Here is a 15,278-nt window from a genome sequence, read left to right on the forward strand (position 1 = left end):
CGAGCCGAAAGGCCATAGATTTAATGGAGAAAGTCTGGCGGATAATGTGTCTCTCGATGATGAGATAATGAGGAGGTTGGAGGAGATTGGTGGAAAGCGTTGTTCGTAAGCAAATGGACAAAGATAGATCCTCAGCTGGACAGAAATGACGTTGACAGAGTATGCCAAATTAATCTTGAAACTACAGACTAATTGAGCAACTGTCGACTTCTAGCGATGATCAGAACAGGAAGTAACAACGGTTGCTGACCGAATCTTTCCCCGGCTCAAAATTGGGCGGTAACGAATCTTCACCCTGGAATATGACACAGACAACAAAATGTCTGATCTCCATGTTCACGACGATGGCGAAGGTTGCGATGATCCGGATGAGAGGTTTATGGGGGTTGGAAGAAGGGCGGAGAGGGATATTGTGAGGGAGCAGAATTTGCGGAGGGGTAGATGGTGAGGAGTTTCACTTTTGGTGATTTGGGCAGTATTGTGGAATGCTTCGGATGGGACTGACTATGCGTAGGTGAGGAGGGTGGAGAAGGTGGGAGATTGGCGAGGCAGTGATGAACGGAGATAAGACTATAATGAATAGTAGTGAATGAAACTCGCCTTTCGTCTCTCCGGGTACGGTTATTTGTAGGCCAGTGCGCTGAGATGCCTCGTCCAACTCCAGGGCTCGATCAGATGGAGTAATGAACTCGACTACTCAGGTGAGCCAAATGGACATGGAGCAGAATTAGTGGTGAACGAATCCCCACTCCTTGTCTCTTCGGTGTGGACAGGTTGCAAGGCGACCTGGACACAGATGCTCTGAGACCAAAAAAAATTCGAACAGATGGAGCGTCGTAGCTGTCGCTGCAGGCCCGATGCTTTCCCAGAATTCACAGACGCTGTGCAGGAGCTTGAGTTTGTGGGAACCTTGAAACGCTGGGACTACAATTTCGCCCTACTGCATCCAACATTAGTACAGGGAGCTGTTCATATCGAAACAGCTCTGGAGAAAAAATAAAAGGGTTCATGAGTTTGAAATCATCATAAATATATGTCAGTGTCGGGTAGGACCCCTCCGACCAATTTCATCAATCGCCCGAAACAACATCCTCCTTCTAGCTCCCGCGTGCTGGGACTTACACTTCAGATGCCTCCTCATTCTTCGCCGCGCCTTCACTAATCTCCTTCGCCTCCTCCTTATGCCCAGCCTCAGCCTCTTCTTCCGCGAGCCAGCCCCTACTCATAGACACAGCCTTCTCCCACTTCTTAAACATTTTCTTACTTGCTGCCTCCTCCATTGCAGGCTCGAATTTCGTCTCACCAGCAGTATTGATCTCCTTTAGCTCATCGAAGCTCTTCCATACCTTTGCAGCGAAACCAGCAGCGATACCAGCACCAAGTGCAGTCGTTTCTCTCATCTTCGGTCGCACAATGGGAATTCGTACGAGGTCTGCTTGGGTTTGCATGCACAAGGCCGAGTTACTCATGCCGCCATCGACCTTGAGTTCAGCCAGTTTGTGTCCACTGTCTTTCTCCATGGCATCGAGGATGGCTTTCGTTTGGAAGCAAACAGCTTCGAGTGTAGCACGAGCAATGTGTCCGCGTTTGGTGTGGTGTGTTATACCGAACTAGATAGCGTGAGTAATGATCAAGGACTACAGAGTTAGCGACTTACCATCGTTCCGTGAGCATCATCGATCCAGTAAGGTGCGAACAAGCCACTGAAAGCCGTCACAAAGACCAGGCCACCATTATCAGGAACTTGCTCTGCAAGCTCGGTGATTTTGTGGCTTGCGTGGCTGAAGCCAAGGTTCTCCATGAGGAACTTCACTCCTGAGCCTGCCACTGCAATACTGCCTTCGAGTGCGTATACCGGCGTGCCAAAGTCGTACGCCACTGTTGCCAGCAGCCCATGAGTGGAAATGACAGGCTTCTCACCAACATTGTATAGCAAGAAGCATCCAGTGCCATATGTATTCTTTGCCGCACCTGGCTCGAACCCCTTTTGTCCGACCAGAGCTGCTGACTGGTCACCGAGACATCCCATAATAGGCCAGCCCTTGAGTGATCCCGAGTCTATCTTTCCGAAAGCCTTCGCATCAGAAGATGGCACGATCTCGGGTAGGTGAATCTTCCGAACGTCAAACTCGTAGGAGAAGAAGTCGAGCATTTGCTCGCTGTACTTGAGCTTGTGAATGTCCATGAACATGGTTCTGCTGGCATTTGTGGGGTCGGAGACGAAGACGTTGTTAGTAGGCCCGCCGTTGAGCTTGTATATGAGCCATGCATCGATTGTGCCAAACGCCAGTGTTCCAGCCTCATACGCTTTTGTCACTTTCTCTTCATTCTTGAGAAGCCACAGCAGTTTGGTGACAGATGGATATGTGGAGATGGGAAGACCGCAGACATCGGTGAGCTTGTCGCTGTCTGGACGTGCTTTCAGCTCGCGCGCGAGAGCAGCTGTTCTCGTATCGGTCCAGACAATGGCATTGTAGAGGGGCTCGCCGGTCTTGTTGTCCCATACGACTGTGGTTTCGCGCTGGTTGGTGATTCCAATGGCTTTGATGCTGTCTTTGGAGTGACCGTCTTGCTCAAACTTCTTCAAGGCGCCTTCGATACAATTTTGCACCGACTGGACAATCTCATCCGGGTCATGCTCGTGCCAGCTGGAGGGAGGTTAGCAAATACACCTCCTTGGACATCGAGAGGCAGACGGACCCTGGGTTGGGATAGATCTGGCTGAACTCTTCCTGATGCACAGCAACCGGCTCTCCTGCTTTGTCAAAGATCAAGAACCGCGAGCTGGTCGTGCCCTGGTCAATGCTGCCCACGAAGACTTCCTCCGACGACGCCATGATGCGATCTCGAGCTGCAGACTTGACGAGGGTGCTGAAGGGAGAGGAATGTACATGCAACAATGCTCGCGTGCCAGACGCGGCCGGTCTTTGTTTATTCAGTGCACATGTCAGTACCGGGCCCGAGCCAGCAGCAGCAAGCTGTCGCCCCAGCGCATGTGATAATCCTCTGGGGCCCCTCTGATGGTGGGGGTCACGGAGGAGCAGCTGCCCGCATTTGACTTTGGGCCACCTGATCATAATAGCCGCCGAGGCCAGTCAGCGTGGCTAACTTAGCACATCTCGCGTCAGAACCCAAGGCTTGGTTTCTTCTGGAACGCACGTGTGCTCGGCTGCGCATGCCCCGAGAGCGCGGGCTCACGCGGCCGGAAATATCGCGTCGTATCTCAGGTGAGCCGATGAGCTGGGCGATGGAAGCAGTCACAGACCGTGCAGCTGCGTCTGCGGGGAGAAAAGTAACTAATCGCAGTCGTGGCGCGTGGCGCGAATGTCGTGCGTTGCGGGTAACAAGACGGGAGTTCGGCGTCTTGTCGGCGGCCAAAAGGCAGCCAAGCGACCCCACCTGAAAAGACAGACGACCCCAGCTCGTTGTCAGGATTCTCCAGGTGCTCACGCACTCCGCCATGGGGCAGCTGTGGAGCGTTCCACTCTGCGACGAGGAATGCGAAGACCGCATGCGTTTCGCCCGCACGTTCTAGACTCTCACTCACCTCTGCGTCGAGACAATGTCTGCAGCAGCAACAATGGGCATACCGCGTCTCGCAATGCGCAGGAACGCAGTCCGCTCGTGCAGTAAGCCGCATGTCTTCTTTTTGCGTGCCACTCGTCTAAGCTCGTACGCCCCGGTTAGCTTGCCCTCTGCAGCGCGTTTACCGATACGACTCCCAGCTGCCGCGGATGCCACGCTCGCCAGGCAAGCAGCGGAACCCTGGAGCTCTGCCAAAGGAGCTGCCACGGCTGGTTTGCAGAGCGGAGACGTAACCAACCACGTCGACGCGGTTGTTGACGGCCCTCAGCACATTGGAGAAGCGACACTTGCTATCTGCCGCTGATGCGACTTTGCGCCGATTTTTGACGAGTACTTGCATGCCTGGGCTGCCTTCCTTCGCACCTCGCCGCGCACACAGTTGCTGGGCCTGCAAGCATGGGTTGCAAGACGAGATCCTCATGCCACCTCCCGCGCAGTCGTAGGGAATTCTGGTGACGCGGATCGGATGTGCGAAAAGCAATGCAGCGGATTGTGTACCGCAAATGCTGTCGTGTGACATTCCCATTGTTCCCAGGTGAGGTGAGACACATCTCGCAATGTGCTCTGCTCTCGCTCAGGGCTTCCGGCCGCATTCTCGTTGGAACCGATGTCAAACTTGTTTCACTAGCACGATGGTGGGGAATTGGTACGGTCGTGGCAAAATAATGGTGAATGCGACTGCATGCGGCGAATGTCCTTTGTTCGCGCAAGGTTTCCGGCCCTTGACGGATGGCGAGACTCAATGTGGCCTGGTTCGCGCAGCTTGCAGCATAAGCTGTGGCATGGCAGTACTAGCTCCCTAGCAGGATCCTCTGCAAGCTGCCTGTCAGACCTACCAAGACGCTCGCCGCCCGTACCAGCAGCTTCGAAGCCTATGCTGTGCAGTCCACGCGACTACCCTGCACCACCCGCTGCCGATCGTGCGTTGCTGAATGGTCGTGCTTAGCCAACCTCCTGGGGCCGAGCCGGTCCTACGTGGTAATATAATCACTGGATACCAGCCGGCGGCACAGGTGGACAAGCCAAATTGATTGTGGCCAGCTTCTGGTGTCGTTCTTGTCCTGCCAAAAAGCTCCCAAAGAGCAGGTTCTCTCGGTGCCGCAACAGCTTCACCTGATATCGTCTCGAGTAACACGCTGGCCAGGAGTGACTTTCGCATCGATATACAAGATGGCGGCGAACAAGCACTCCCCGACGATGGAGCACGACTTTCAGTATGCCGAGAAGCCACACTCACAAGAGGACGGGATCATGAACATAACCCACAGAGAGCGAATGTCCGATTCGGATTTACTGTCAGAAGGTGCCACTGTTGCCACCGTTTCTTCCGCATACGCAGAGCGAGGCGCTCCCATCAACCGTAGTCTGACAGCGGAGCTGAAGAAGGAATCAAACTCAGCGTTGACATGGAGCAAACTTCGGCGGACATTGCGCGATCCCTTTTCTGAGTTCATGGGAGTGTGAGTGTAGAGTCTCATCATTGCGAAGCAGGTGACTGACTGGACTCAGATTCATTCTTATCATGTTTGGCGATGGCGTCGTGGCCCAAGTCGTACTAAGTCGTGGAGAGAAAGGGTAGGCTCGCTCGCGAATCTTTGTGGCACGACAAGCGAATGCTGATAGAATGGTAGCGATTACCAATCCATCTCGTGGGGATGGGTACGTACTCGACATGGGTTGTTGTTGTCGCTCGTTGCTTTGCTGACTTGACGTAGGGCATTGGTGTCATGCTTGGTGTGTACTCATCCGGTATCTCTGGAGGCCACATCAACCCAGCTGTCACATTTGCAAACTGTGTGTTTCGCAAATTTCCATGGAGGAAGTTTCCCGTATACATGTTGGCGCAAACTCTGGGGGCAATGGCTGCTGCCGCTGTCGTTTACGCCAACTACAAGTCTGCCATTGATGAATTCGAAGGAGGCGTCGGCATCCGGACCGTGACTGGAGAGAATGCATCCGCCGGTGTCTTCTGCACCTACCCTGCACCATTCATGACCAGGACTGGCATGTTCTTCTCGGAATTCATTGCCAGCACGTTGTTGATGTTCTTGATTTACGCCATCAAGGATGACCACAACATCGGTGCAAAGAACCTCACACCACTAGCATTGTTCTTCATCATTTTTGGTATTGGTGCTTGCTTCGGTTGGGAGACCGGGTACGCAATCAACCTGGCCCGTGACTTTGGACCTCGTCTCGTATCGTATATGATCGGATATGGCACGGAGGTCTGGTCCGCGGGTGGCTAGTAAGTTGACCAGAGAAGATCTCGTGAGCCTCAGACTGACCCCTTGTACAGCTACTTCTGGATTCCCATGGTTTCACCGTTCTTGGGGTGCCTCTTCGGTGGCTTTTTGTACGATGTTCTCCTGTTCACCGGCCAAAGTCCGATCAACACGCCGTACTGGGGCCTTTATCGAGTTGTACCAAGTCTGCGCAGAAAGTACGCGGGAACGAGGTGGGATGAAGAGTCGTTGAAGAGCGATGATTGAGCGCAGCCGCCGAAGGACGTGTAGTCAACTCTTTGTTTCGCTGGCGAGGTTCTCCCGATTGCCAAGGATCATCCCTGCACTCGGGCAGCAAACCTGCCAGCAGCAGCAGCGCAGGTGCGCCGCAGACGTATCATGGAAGTAAAAGCAACGGTACCAAGATGACTCCGACAGATCTTGAAAACGGAGGCGAGCCGTTTTGAGAGCAAAGGACTTGACTGGAGTGTTTGCGGCAGGCAGCGAGGTCCGTCGCCCAGAATTTCGGTCGATTTTGGGCTTCAATGATGAAGTGCAATGAGATGTTCCACTGTACTAGTACTGTGCACAAAACGGCGTTCAAAAGACATATTGTGGACATGCAGAAATGCCCTTACCCATTGAGCAGCAATGTACCTTCTTCTCAGATGCTTCCTTCCATCTCGTGCACGAAAATTGCCTCAGGCCGTGTGCCAAGGCTTGCACTTGTGGAAAGCCTGTTCTTCGAAGTGGATCGCTCTACAAGAGTGCACGCTGACCACTGTGCAGCGAGACACAATATTGATTGTTTCCATCTCTCGAGCATTCAGGAACACAGCGGACGTCTATCAAGTTGCGTCACCCGCGAGTCGAATCGAATCTTGCTAGACCAATCTCATCAGGCAAGTCGCAGCGGCAACAATGGCTCCGGAATCTCAGCCTTGCAGAGTCGCCTGCATATCGTGCTGCGACACCTTTGTAGGGGCGGCGAATCAGAGCATGTTCTACTGCGCCAAAGATGATGAGGCTTGAAAAGGCCCAGATCAGGCAGACTGACGCCTTGCCGGAACATCAACACTTGTGCACCCACGGGCAGTGATGAGCCTGCGATTTCGAGTGCCATTTGTACTGACATTATGATACACCTTGAGATCTGAGTCGACAAGACGCACGTCACGAACATGGCCTTCACTTACGATAGTGTTCACCTGCCTCAACCGAAGAAACAGATTCGGCTACTATACCTCCAACCTGCGAGTGATGATTCGGACATCCAAGCCAGACTGGAAGTGTGCAGATTGGATAATTGCCCTCCTTTCAGAGCCATTTCGTACACATGGGGCGACCAGAAGCCTGAGATGACGTTATACATCAATGGCGGCAGCTGTCGCGTGCGCATGAATTGCTGGTACGCTCTCTGGCAAATGCGACATCACGAGCATTCTGGGCCTCTCTGGATCGACTCCATCTGCATCGATCAATCCAATCTCGAGGAAAAAAATGCACAGGTCTCGCTCATGGGAAAGATATACAGCAAAGCACAGTCGACGGCTTGCTGCCTTGGCCCTGGTCGCAATCTTGCCCACGCCCAAAGGCTTTTGCGGCCAGATCAATATGGGAACGCCACATCGAGCATTCTTGCGGCTGATAAGCGCCTTCTTTGGGAGCTGCAGCATAGGTCTTACTTCAGACGCACTTGGATCAAGCAAGAAATTATTCTCAGCAAAGAGATCCACCTCTTCTGTGGCATGGACAATCTTGACTGGAACACGTATGTCAAAGTGTTAAACAGCTGCTCCAGTGATGACATGAAATTACTTGCACAGATTCAATGGCAGCGTCCGGAAATCAGCGATCTTGCCAACGATGTTCACATGACGCTCGTGGAGGGCCGGATAGCGCGCCACGTCAGTATCCAGTCCCCTCAAGATGTGGCGTTCTTAAGCCGGAAAGGCTCTACATTGCGGCCCTGGGCTGAGCTTTGGAGGTTGTTGAATCAGTATGGAGGTTCAGAATGTCAAGACCCACGCGACAAAGTGTATGCCCTTTTGCCCCTTCTGCCGGAGCAGTCACTGATGGAACTGGAATTCACAATCGACTACACGCTTCCGGTTCTGCCGCTTTGTCTCAATATGATTGAGGGCTACATCAAGGAATGCCTTACTGCGACTCAAACCCATCCTGTATCTCGGACAGTCCCTGACACATTTTGGGACTCGATGGCACAAATGATTGAACATTGGCTGCACTCCGAGCTTTCCGACGCTGCTGTCTTTGATTTCATATCTCGTTGGAGGACAATAGACGAGCAAAGTATGGTTCGTGCAGTACAACCCGGTCAATTGGCCATGTCCGCACACAGCCCACGATTCATTCGTATGGAGGTGTGGCAGCGATTAGAGGTTCTCGGGCATACTCGTGACCTGTATCAAGAAGCTCTGTGGGACAACCACCATCAACTTGTAGAGGACGAGTCACTTCTTCCCGAGTACTCAGACTTTATCCCGACGTACCTCAGTGATGCCATGACAATCGAACAAATCCAGAGGTTCTTTGAGCGTACGGCGGATTTTGACAAGTGGGACCCCGAGCTGGACTCTTCGGCTCCACATTCACATGGATTTGTCTTCTCCGCACTGCCTCCAGACCTACGGATCAAAGTTTTGATTGCCAGAAAAGATAGGAGTGGGCAAAGGTTTCTTGTGTCTGCCAATACTGCAATTGGAGATGAGCTGCTTCTGTGTCCCTCGATGAGCCAACGACATGGAGAATTCCTTTGCCCCATCGTTCGACCTGCTGGGAAGTCAAGTCAGCTGCTATCATTAGTAGATGATAAGACACGCCGTTCCTACTTGGCAGGTTGGGCTGTACAACTGTGCTATGACGGATCGCTACGAAGAAGCCCCGAAATGCTGCTCGGCGGATTCGAAGATATGCACACAAGAGCAAAAAAAAGATACGTATCCCTCCAACGGACTCTGCACTTCTACATGAATCATCAAGATTTGATACTGGACGCGATTCTGCGGCAGGATGCAGCGAGTTACTTGGCATATCCTCGCACTCACCCGAAAGAACCTTCCTTTCTCGAGGATATCCTTCATGACCGAACTGAAATGGCCAAGGCTGAAATATTTTCAAGCAAGAAGAAATCTAGAAGAGTGGGCTTTGCATAGCAAGATGTTCATTTGCCAGACTACAAGCTCCATTCACATTAGGAGGTCATAGCAGAAATGTCAGTAGATGAGTTGCTTGATCTCCTAAGCACATCTATCATTGCATCTTGAAAGTGGGCGGCCGCACCGATAACAGAACTGAGCGCCGCAACGGCAAGACATATGCATGCAGCCACTCGACTTCTCTACCAAGCTCTGGCAACGCGGGCAAGACTTCCAGCCTCGTGCGCGTGCCAAATCCCTGGCCTGCTGCGTTGCCACATCGTGTACACACTCAGATTGCGGATGCGAAGGCCCTTTACAATGTCGACACGTCCTGGTATAGCATCGTGGACACTGGATATCGTCCGGATTGGTCGCCAGCCGAGATGGCAGGAAGGTCGCGCACGTCACACGAGAGCAGTACACCGGATTGATTTCCTGCGTTTCTTCGAGCAATGCTTGGTACTGTGTCCATACCGCGACAGCGATAGTCCCTTGGATAGTATCTGCTTGCACTGTCTGCCGACAACACTGAAACGGTCGACGAGCTGCACATGCGGTTGATATTGCACCTGGAATGTTAGCTTCCATTTTCTTACAGTGCTCAAGAGCGCGGACCTACCTTGTAAAGCATCACGGCAATACCAATGTGCACATGCAAGTTGAACGACCTCAGACAAATCGTGCTGCTCCATACAAGCTGCACAATCCCGCAAGCGGGCCCTCCGACGTTCCTCTTCTGCACGAGCTTCAGCTTCCTGCTCTCGCAAGCGTACCCTCTGCCGTTCTTCATCTGCGCGAGCTTGAGCCTCCATCTCTTCCAATACAAGACGCTGAAACTCCACTTCCATTTGCTCTCTCGTGGCTTCTTGGAGTAGCCGTTCCGCTTCTGCCGCCGCCGCAGCCTCTTGAGCAGCATGTTCGGCAGCCACTCGTTGGCGCTCATCTTCTGCCGCTCTTGTTCTTCGCAGCTCCCCATTTATTCGCGCTTGTACAGCCTCCTGTTCCTCTACAAGACGCCGCAAGCTCGCCTCCAAACGTTCTCTTTCCAATTCCCGGGCACGCCTTGCAGTTTCCTCAGCTACAGCAGCCTCTCGAGCAGCAAACTCTGCCGCCAGTCGCCGACGTTCCTCCTCTTCCGCTCTCACTCTTTCCCGCTCTGCGTTCACGCGAGCTCGTTGCTCTGCTTGCTGCCTCACTAGACGCTGCACCTCCGCCTCTCTGGCTTCCCTGTCAGCCTCCTCTGCAAATCTCTCAATTTCTTCGGCCAAAGCAGCCTCTCGAGCAGCATGTTGTGCTGCTGCGCGTCTTCGCTCTTCTTCTCTTCTTCGTGCTTGACGAGAAGCTTCAATTGCACGGGCTTGCTCTTGTTGCTCTGCGAATTGCTGCTGGAGTTCCGCATCTCTGCGTTCCCTGGCTGCTTCTTGGACAAGTCTCTCCGCTTCGATGGCTAATGCGGCTTCAACAGCAGCACGTTGCAATTGTGCTCTTCGAATTTGCTCATTTTGCACTCTGAGCATGCGTTCTGCTTCTGCTGTTTGCTGAGCATTTTCTCTCCTCTCGTGCTCTCCGCGGAGGGAGATGAGCTGCTGCTGTTTCTGCGTTTTCAGTGCCTCTTCTGATGCCTCAATTTGATCGTTCCATTTCTCCAAAGACACTTCGGCTCTTTGCTCCACGTCTTGGATCACTTTCAGACTGTCAAGATCCCATACGATCCCTGCTCTCTCGCGAGGCTGCGTGGCTTGGGACTGGGGTCGACCATATAGAACGCTAGTACGCCGCGCAGGTAAGTTAGGTGTATACCTACGACTACGCACCCTTGGAGCTGGATCCATGGTGTGGCATTTATTGTATCAGCCCATAGTACCCAACTGCTCATTGAGTGAATCTCTAGGATCCAACGTGCTTCGCCTTGTCAGCACCGCACAGATCTCAGACTACCAATCTCAGGCTCTCTTGCAGCGGGGCGTCGAATTCTGCGTCTCCAAAACGAAAGGGCGGCCTCTTTGTGATTGTGGCATCATGCGATTGGTCCCGGCTTGTGCCATCGTGGACCAGGCTGCGGACCGCCAAGAGAAGGCGATCAAAGTCAGGCTGGACGAGGCTGCACAGCACCTGGCGATCTCACATCGACGGAGGAGGCGCAGAAGTTGCCGATGATGCTGATTCTCATCTCAATTCCAACAGAATCTTGATCGCAGAGATCAGATCCTCAAGCCATCATGGACGAAGACGCAGTAACCGTCATTTCGGTGAACGGTCAACATGGCGATGACTTTGTAAAAAGGCAGTCCAACTTGGACCATGCCTGTGAAGCACTCGTCCGGGTTAGTAGACCTTCGCGTCCGACCGAAGCTATTCCTAACAACCATATAAGTACAACGGCCAACGAGACAAGCATGGCGAGCACGGAGTCGATGCTTCAACCCCTATGACAGGCGGTCCTGGCGGTAGCTTAGCTGTCGAGCTCTCTGAGTCCACTGAACAAGTAGGCTACATACATGCTGGCAGGTTTGCGTCAGCCTGTAATCAATACAGAAGTCGCTCCGCGGCGGAAGCTCGTTTTATCTGCGATTGGTGGTAATGGTGAGACTGGTCGAAAGGGGGGAGATGGCCATTCAGGGCTTTCTGGTACTGCCGGAGCGGCTGCGACGCAGATGGCGGATGCTGAAGTTTGTCATTTCATTCAATGCTGTCTAGGGGCTTGTGACTGATCAGATCGTGAACAGAACGGCACAGACGGAGGTAACGGCGGCAAGTGAGTCTTTTATACCGGTTCGAGTACGTGGCACTGCTAAGGCACTGACTCCTGAACAGCGCAGGCCGCGGAACGAACGGAGGCAATGGAGGAGACGGTGGCTCAATCCAGATACTCCTAGGCCATGATATGACTCACCTCCTCTACGTCGTGAACTGGAATGTGTCCGGCGGAAGCGGTGCAGCTGCAGGTGAGCATGGTCGTGCCGGGAAAGGCGGTGCGGGTGGTGCTGGAGGCGAAGGCACGAATTGGTATGTCTAAACTCGCGTGTGCCAAAACGGCATCAAAGCATTCTGACAAATTAGCACAGGGACCAATTCGTTGGCTACAGATATCGCTGTACGCCGAACTGCCTGGGCAAGAATACTCAAGAGATCAGAACTACCTCGCCGTCGAATGCTTTGCTTATGGCTAGTACATCGCTAGCGAGAAGTGGGTGAGTCGCACAAGCGGTACTGATGAGGGTTGAAACACTAACATTGCTACGTTAGCACTCGCGCTCGCGCAGCCATAGGATCTGAGAACGTGGCCGGCAGCGATCTCCACACGGCCGTAGCATTAATCGCTGCTCGCTATCATGCCAGACCTCAAAGACGCGTGGGTCAGGGTCTTTGCCACTGCGCTGGGGGACAAGGTGATTGCGCTGGCTGCGATAGTCAGCCTATCACCAGATCACTCCACAGAGTGCCCGGGCAGCCTGGTCAGCCTGGACGAGATGGTCTCGAGCAAACCAGCGTACTAAAGGCCGGTCTACCAGGCGCTTCTGGCAAAATGGTAATTCTGGTACAGAACCTCGATGGAACGATCAGCGAGTATGACAAGCCCTGGAAACTCCGACTCGTGTCTTTCGATATTGAAGACGAGAATGGTGATGGGATCTTTGAGCCTGGTGAGAAGATCATCATACGTCGAGTTTGTGTGGAGAACATTGGTATTGTCTCTCCACCTCTAACATTCCATTCATCGAGCAAATCGCTGATGATAATTTCTAGGGGGAATGCCGTCGCCCTTACAAGGAATCGAATTGCTCATAAAGCCATCTGAGCATCTTTTGCTAGACGACGAAGTCAAGCTGTTTCTTCCATCCTCGATTGCGCCTAGTACCGTTGCTACTGTCGAAGGATATATAAGTGCCAAGATACGACAAGCCGAAGAAATCGTTGCCGACACTGCATACATGGAGCGCGGCGCGAAAATATCGCTTGCTGCAGTGCTTCCTTGGCTGAATGTTGAGCTTCCGGAGTTTGAATTGGAGAGGACCTTCGATATTCAATTCCCTTGCGCACTCTCCAACTTCCGGGTCCTACCAAGCCTTAGCCCTGGTTCTTCGAGCACAATTTCGTGGGAGGTAAGATTCTGTGGCACAGATGTGGGCATCGATACTTTATTAACACACATGGACCTAGATCACAAATCTCAGCTACAAAGCCATTGGCAATGCAGCCACATCTCCACGCGCTATCGAAGTCGTGGTTTCGGTCCCCAGAGAATATGGCACTCTTGGCTCAGAGCACACGACCATTGTCAATGATTCCAACGAAGTGCCGGTAGCAGTGGCTCATATCGAACCGAAAGCCACAAGTATTTCGTCGCAAGTGCTCAAGATCTTACCCGAAGGTCGAGCTCCGAGTCGATTCTACCTTACAGTAGCACTGTATATTGCCGATTCCGTCTGCTCGGAGGAAGTGGATGCAGCTTCAGAAGTCGAAATGATCCTTGCTCAGATGATTCAGATCGAAGTCAACGTCTCGAAAAGCTATTGTTTCAATGAGAATGCCGGTATCGTGATGGTGGTCAACTCGACGACCCCACCAGGCCGTGTTCTAGCGCTGCATCAATTCATCCAAGGAGAGCTGAACATGACAGTGGATTGTCTAGATGTGAACGAGAACGGCGGAATGCAGGTGGATGAAGATGCCGAGCTGGGTGAGTACTTTTTGAAAGTGGCACGGTGCACCGTATGCTACTCGATTTTGCCGATTCGCGTGGAGATGACTTACTGACACAATGATAGCCCATCTCTTTACCAAATACGACGGAAAGACTGTCATTCTGTTAGGCAAACCCTTCCTGTTCCAGAACTCGCCCAGGACAACTCCTGAGCTCTGCGATTCGAGGCAGATTCGTCGATCCTTGTCGTCCGGCACCTCATTTCTATTCCTTGGACTCCATGATGATAGGACCAGCAACAAGCTCTTCGAGCAGGTCGTTTTCGAAGTCGCGCACAACGCTTCCAACACATTGGCCTCGGTTCCAAAGTCGGCCAAATTCACCCGCATTTCTGATTTCGTTGGGGCTATCCTGGACCAAAAGCAGAACAACATGGGAAGCTCTTCTCCAACCGTGTTCTCTTTGGCTGGTCGGCGGCGGCGTTGCAATGGAATGCTAAGTCCAAGCATCGAAAGTCAAGCGAAAGCGGCGTCTCGCAAGCTACACAAGCTTTTACCTCAGGAACTATTTTTGCTTCTGCCGGTGTCGCAACAATCAGGATCGTCGCCTTCCGTTGGTGGTGATCAGTTGATCATTTTGTGGGGTGCTGAAGCTACTGTTCCGTTGCGAGTCACTGAGATCCGGGACTCTTACAGCGCATCTTTGGATCACTTCGAAAAATACAGTATCGTTGCTGCGCTTCCTGTGGCTCACAGAGTTCAGCAGATCTGGGACGATGAGACGGATGGCTCAACATCTTCCGTAACCGAGGCCGCGACCTGCTCCCTCGGTATCGAGTGCATTCGCCAGATCGATCAATATGCCTTCTCTGCATTTTCTAGTGGGCCTGTGAAGGTCTTTACGGAAGATGTACTTGGCGTGCATCTCCCTACCGTGGCAGCGGTATTATTCCACCCATGGTCATCGAAGGGTGTTCCTCAGGCAGTCCAGGTTATTCTGGTTTATTGTCTCGACACATGTCGGCCCCATACCAAACGACAAGCACTTGCTCAAGCTCTCATGTGGAACAGCTCCAGTCGGCAAAGACTTGCCAAATATCTGCTAGAGTCCGTGGAAGCTCTTTCTCCAGGACTGGGTGCCGAGATCCAGCGACAGGCCGATAAGCTCCGTGATCAGGAGCTCAACGCGATGCGACATGTGGTCCGGCGTGGGGCCAAATTGACAAGAATGTCCGAACATGCTTTTGAGCGTAGTACTGAGTCCACGATGGACGTGGTACATGGCTCGGAAGTCTGCACGGCTGAAGAGTGGGATGCACGGTGGGCTGCGAATCAAGATGCGTGGGACAGAATCGTTGAAGATGAAAGCCGTGCTCCACAGCCCATTGACACCATGTCACGTGGTAATGTAGTTGCATAGCTGAGTGGTGAAGTGAAGTTGTGTTGGAGGAAGGCAGGTGGAATGTGGATGCCTGAAATCTCAGGCAGTCAGAAGAGGGACACCAAACTTCAAGTCTACGCGAGACGACGCGCAACTGATCGACCAACATCGAACTCTCTTCACAATAGCGCCGCTGATGAAAACGTCAGTAATATCCTTAGCGACACGTCGTCCCAGCTCCAGCAGCTCTGCATCTGCTTGCTTGCGTGCCACCAGCTCCAC

The 15,278-nt window shown here is 52.7% G+C and overlaps 5 protein-coding genes across 5 annotated transcripts; 3 read left to right on the forward strand and 2 right to left on the reverse strand.

Moving 5' to 3' along the window:
* Positions 1-1,118: 1,118 nt before the first annotated feature.
* On the reverse strand, positions 1,119-2,837 carry RHO25_009934 (uncharacterized protein; the record flags this gene model as incomplete). The annotated part of the gene is made up of 3 exons (XM_023601455.2): positions 1,119-1,610; positions 1,658-2,648; positions 2,701-2,837. 3 exons carry the CDS (start codon positions 2,835-2,837, stop codon positions 1,119-1,121), a joined length of 1,620 nt encoding a protein of 539 aa, XP_023453974.2.
* Positions 2,838-4,755: 1,918 nt separating this feature from the next.
* Positions 4,756-6,077, forward strand: AQP9 (Aquaporin-9; the record flags this gene model as incomplete). The annotated part of the gene is made up of 5 exons (XM_023601457.1): positions 4,756-5,045; positions 5,095-5,160; positions 5,217-5,244; positions 5,301-5,833; positions 5,885-6,077. 5 exons carry the CDS (start codon positions 4,756-4,758, stop codon positions 6,075-6,077), a joined length of 1,110 nt encoding a protein of 369 aa, XP_023453972.1.
* A 914-nt stretch (positions 6,078-6,991) lies between these two features.
* Positions 6,992-8,986, forward strand: RHO25_009936 (uncharacterized protein; the record flags this gene model as incomplete). Its single annotated transcript, XM_023601458.1, has 1 exon — positions 6,992-8,986. One exon carries the CDS (start codon positions 6,992-6,994, stop codon positions 8,984-8,986), a length of 1,995 nt encoding a protein of 664 aa, XP_023453973.1.
* A 389-nt stretch (positions 8,987-9,375) lies between these two features.
* Positions 9,376-10,803, reverse strand: RHO25_009937 (uncharacterized protein; the record flags this gene model as incomplete). The annotated part of the gene is made up of 3 exons (XM_065603232.1): positions 9,376-9,540; positions 9,591-9,707; positions 9,745-10,803. The coding sequence occupies 3 exons, from the start codon at positions 10,801-10,803 to the stop codon at positions 9,376-9,378; spliced, it is 1,341 nt and encodes a 446-aa protein (XP_065459304.1).
* A 387-nt stretch (positions 10,804-11,190) lies between these two features.
* Positions 11,191-15,035, forward strand: RHO25_009938 (uncharacterized protein; the record flags this gene model as incomplete). The annotated part of the gene is made up of 10 exons (XM_023601459.1): positions 11,191-11,295; positions 11,346-11,418; positions 11,480-11,640; positions 11,698-11,726; positions 11,786-11,977; positions 12,037-12,162; positions 12,218-12,657; positions 12,719-13,074; positions 13,133-13,652; positions 13,741-15,035. The coding sequence occupies 10 exons, from the start codon at positions 11,191-11,193 to the stop codon at positions 15,033-15,035; spliced, it is 3,297 nt and encodes a 1,098-aa protein (XP_023453970.1).
* Positions 15,036-15,278: the final 243 nt, after the last annotated feature.

This window comes from Cercospora beticola, chromosome 6, assembly GCF_033473495.1.
Source record: "Cercospora beticola chromosome 6, complete sequence".
Classification (NCBI taxonomy): Eukaryota; Fungi; Ascomycota; class Dothideomycetes; order Mycosphaerellales; family Mycosphaerellaceae; genus Cercospora; species Cercospora beticola.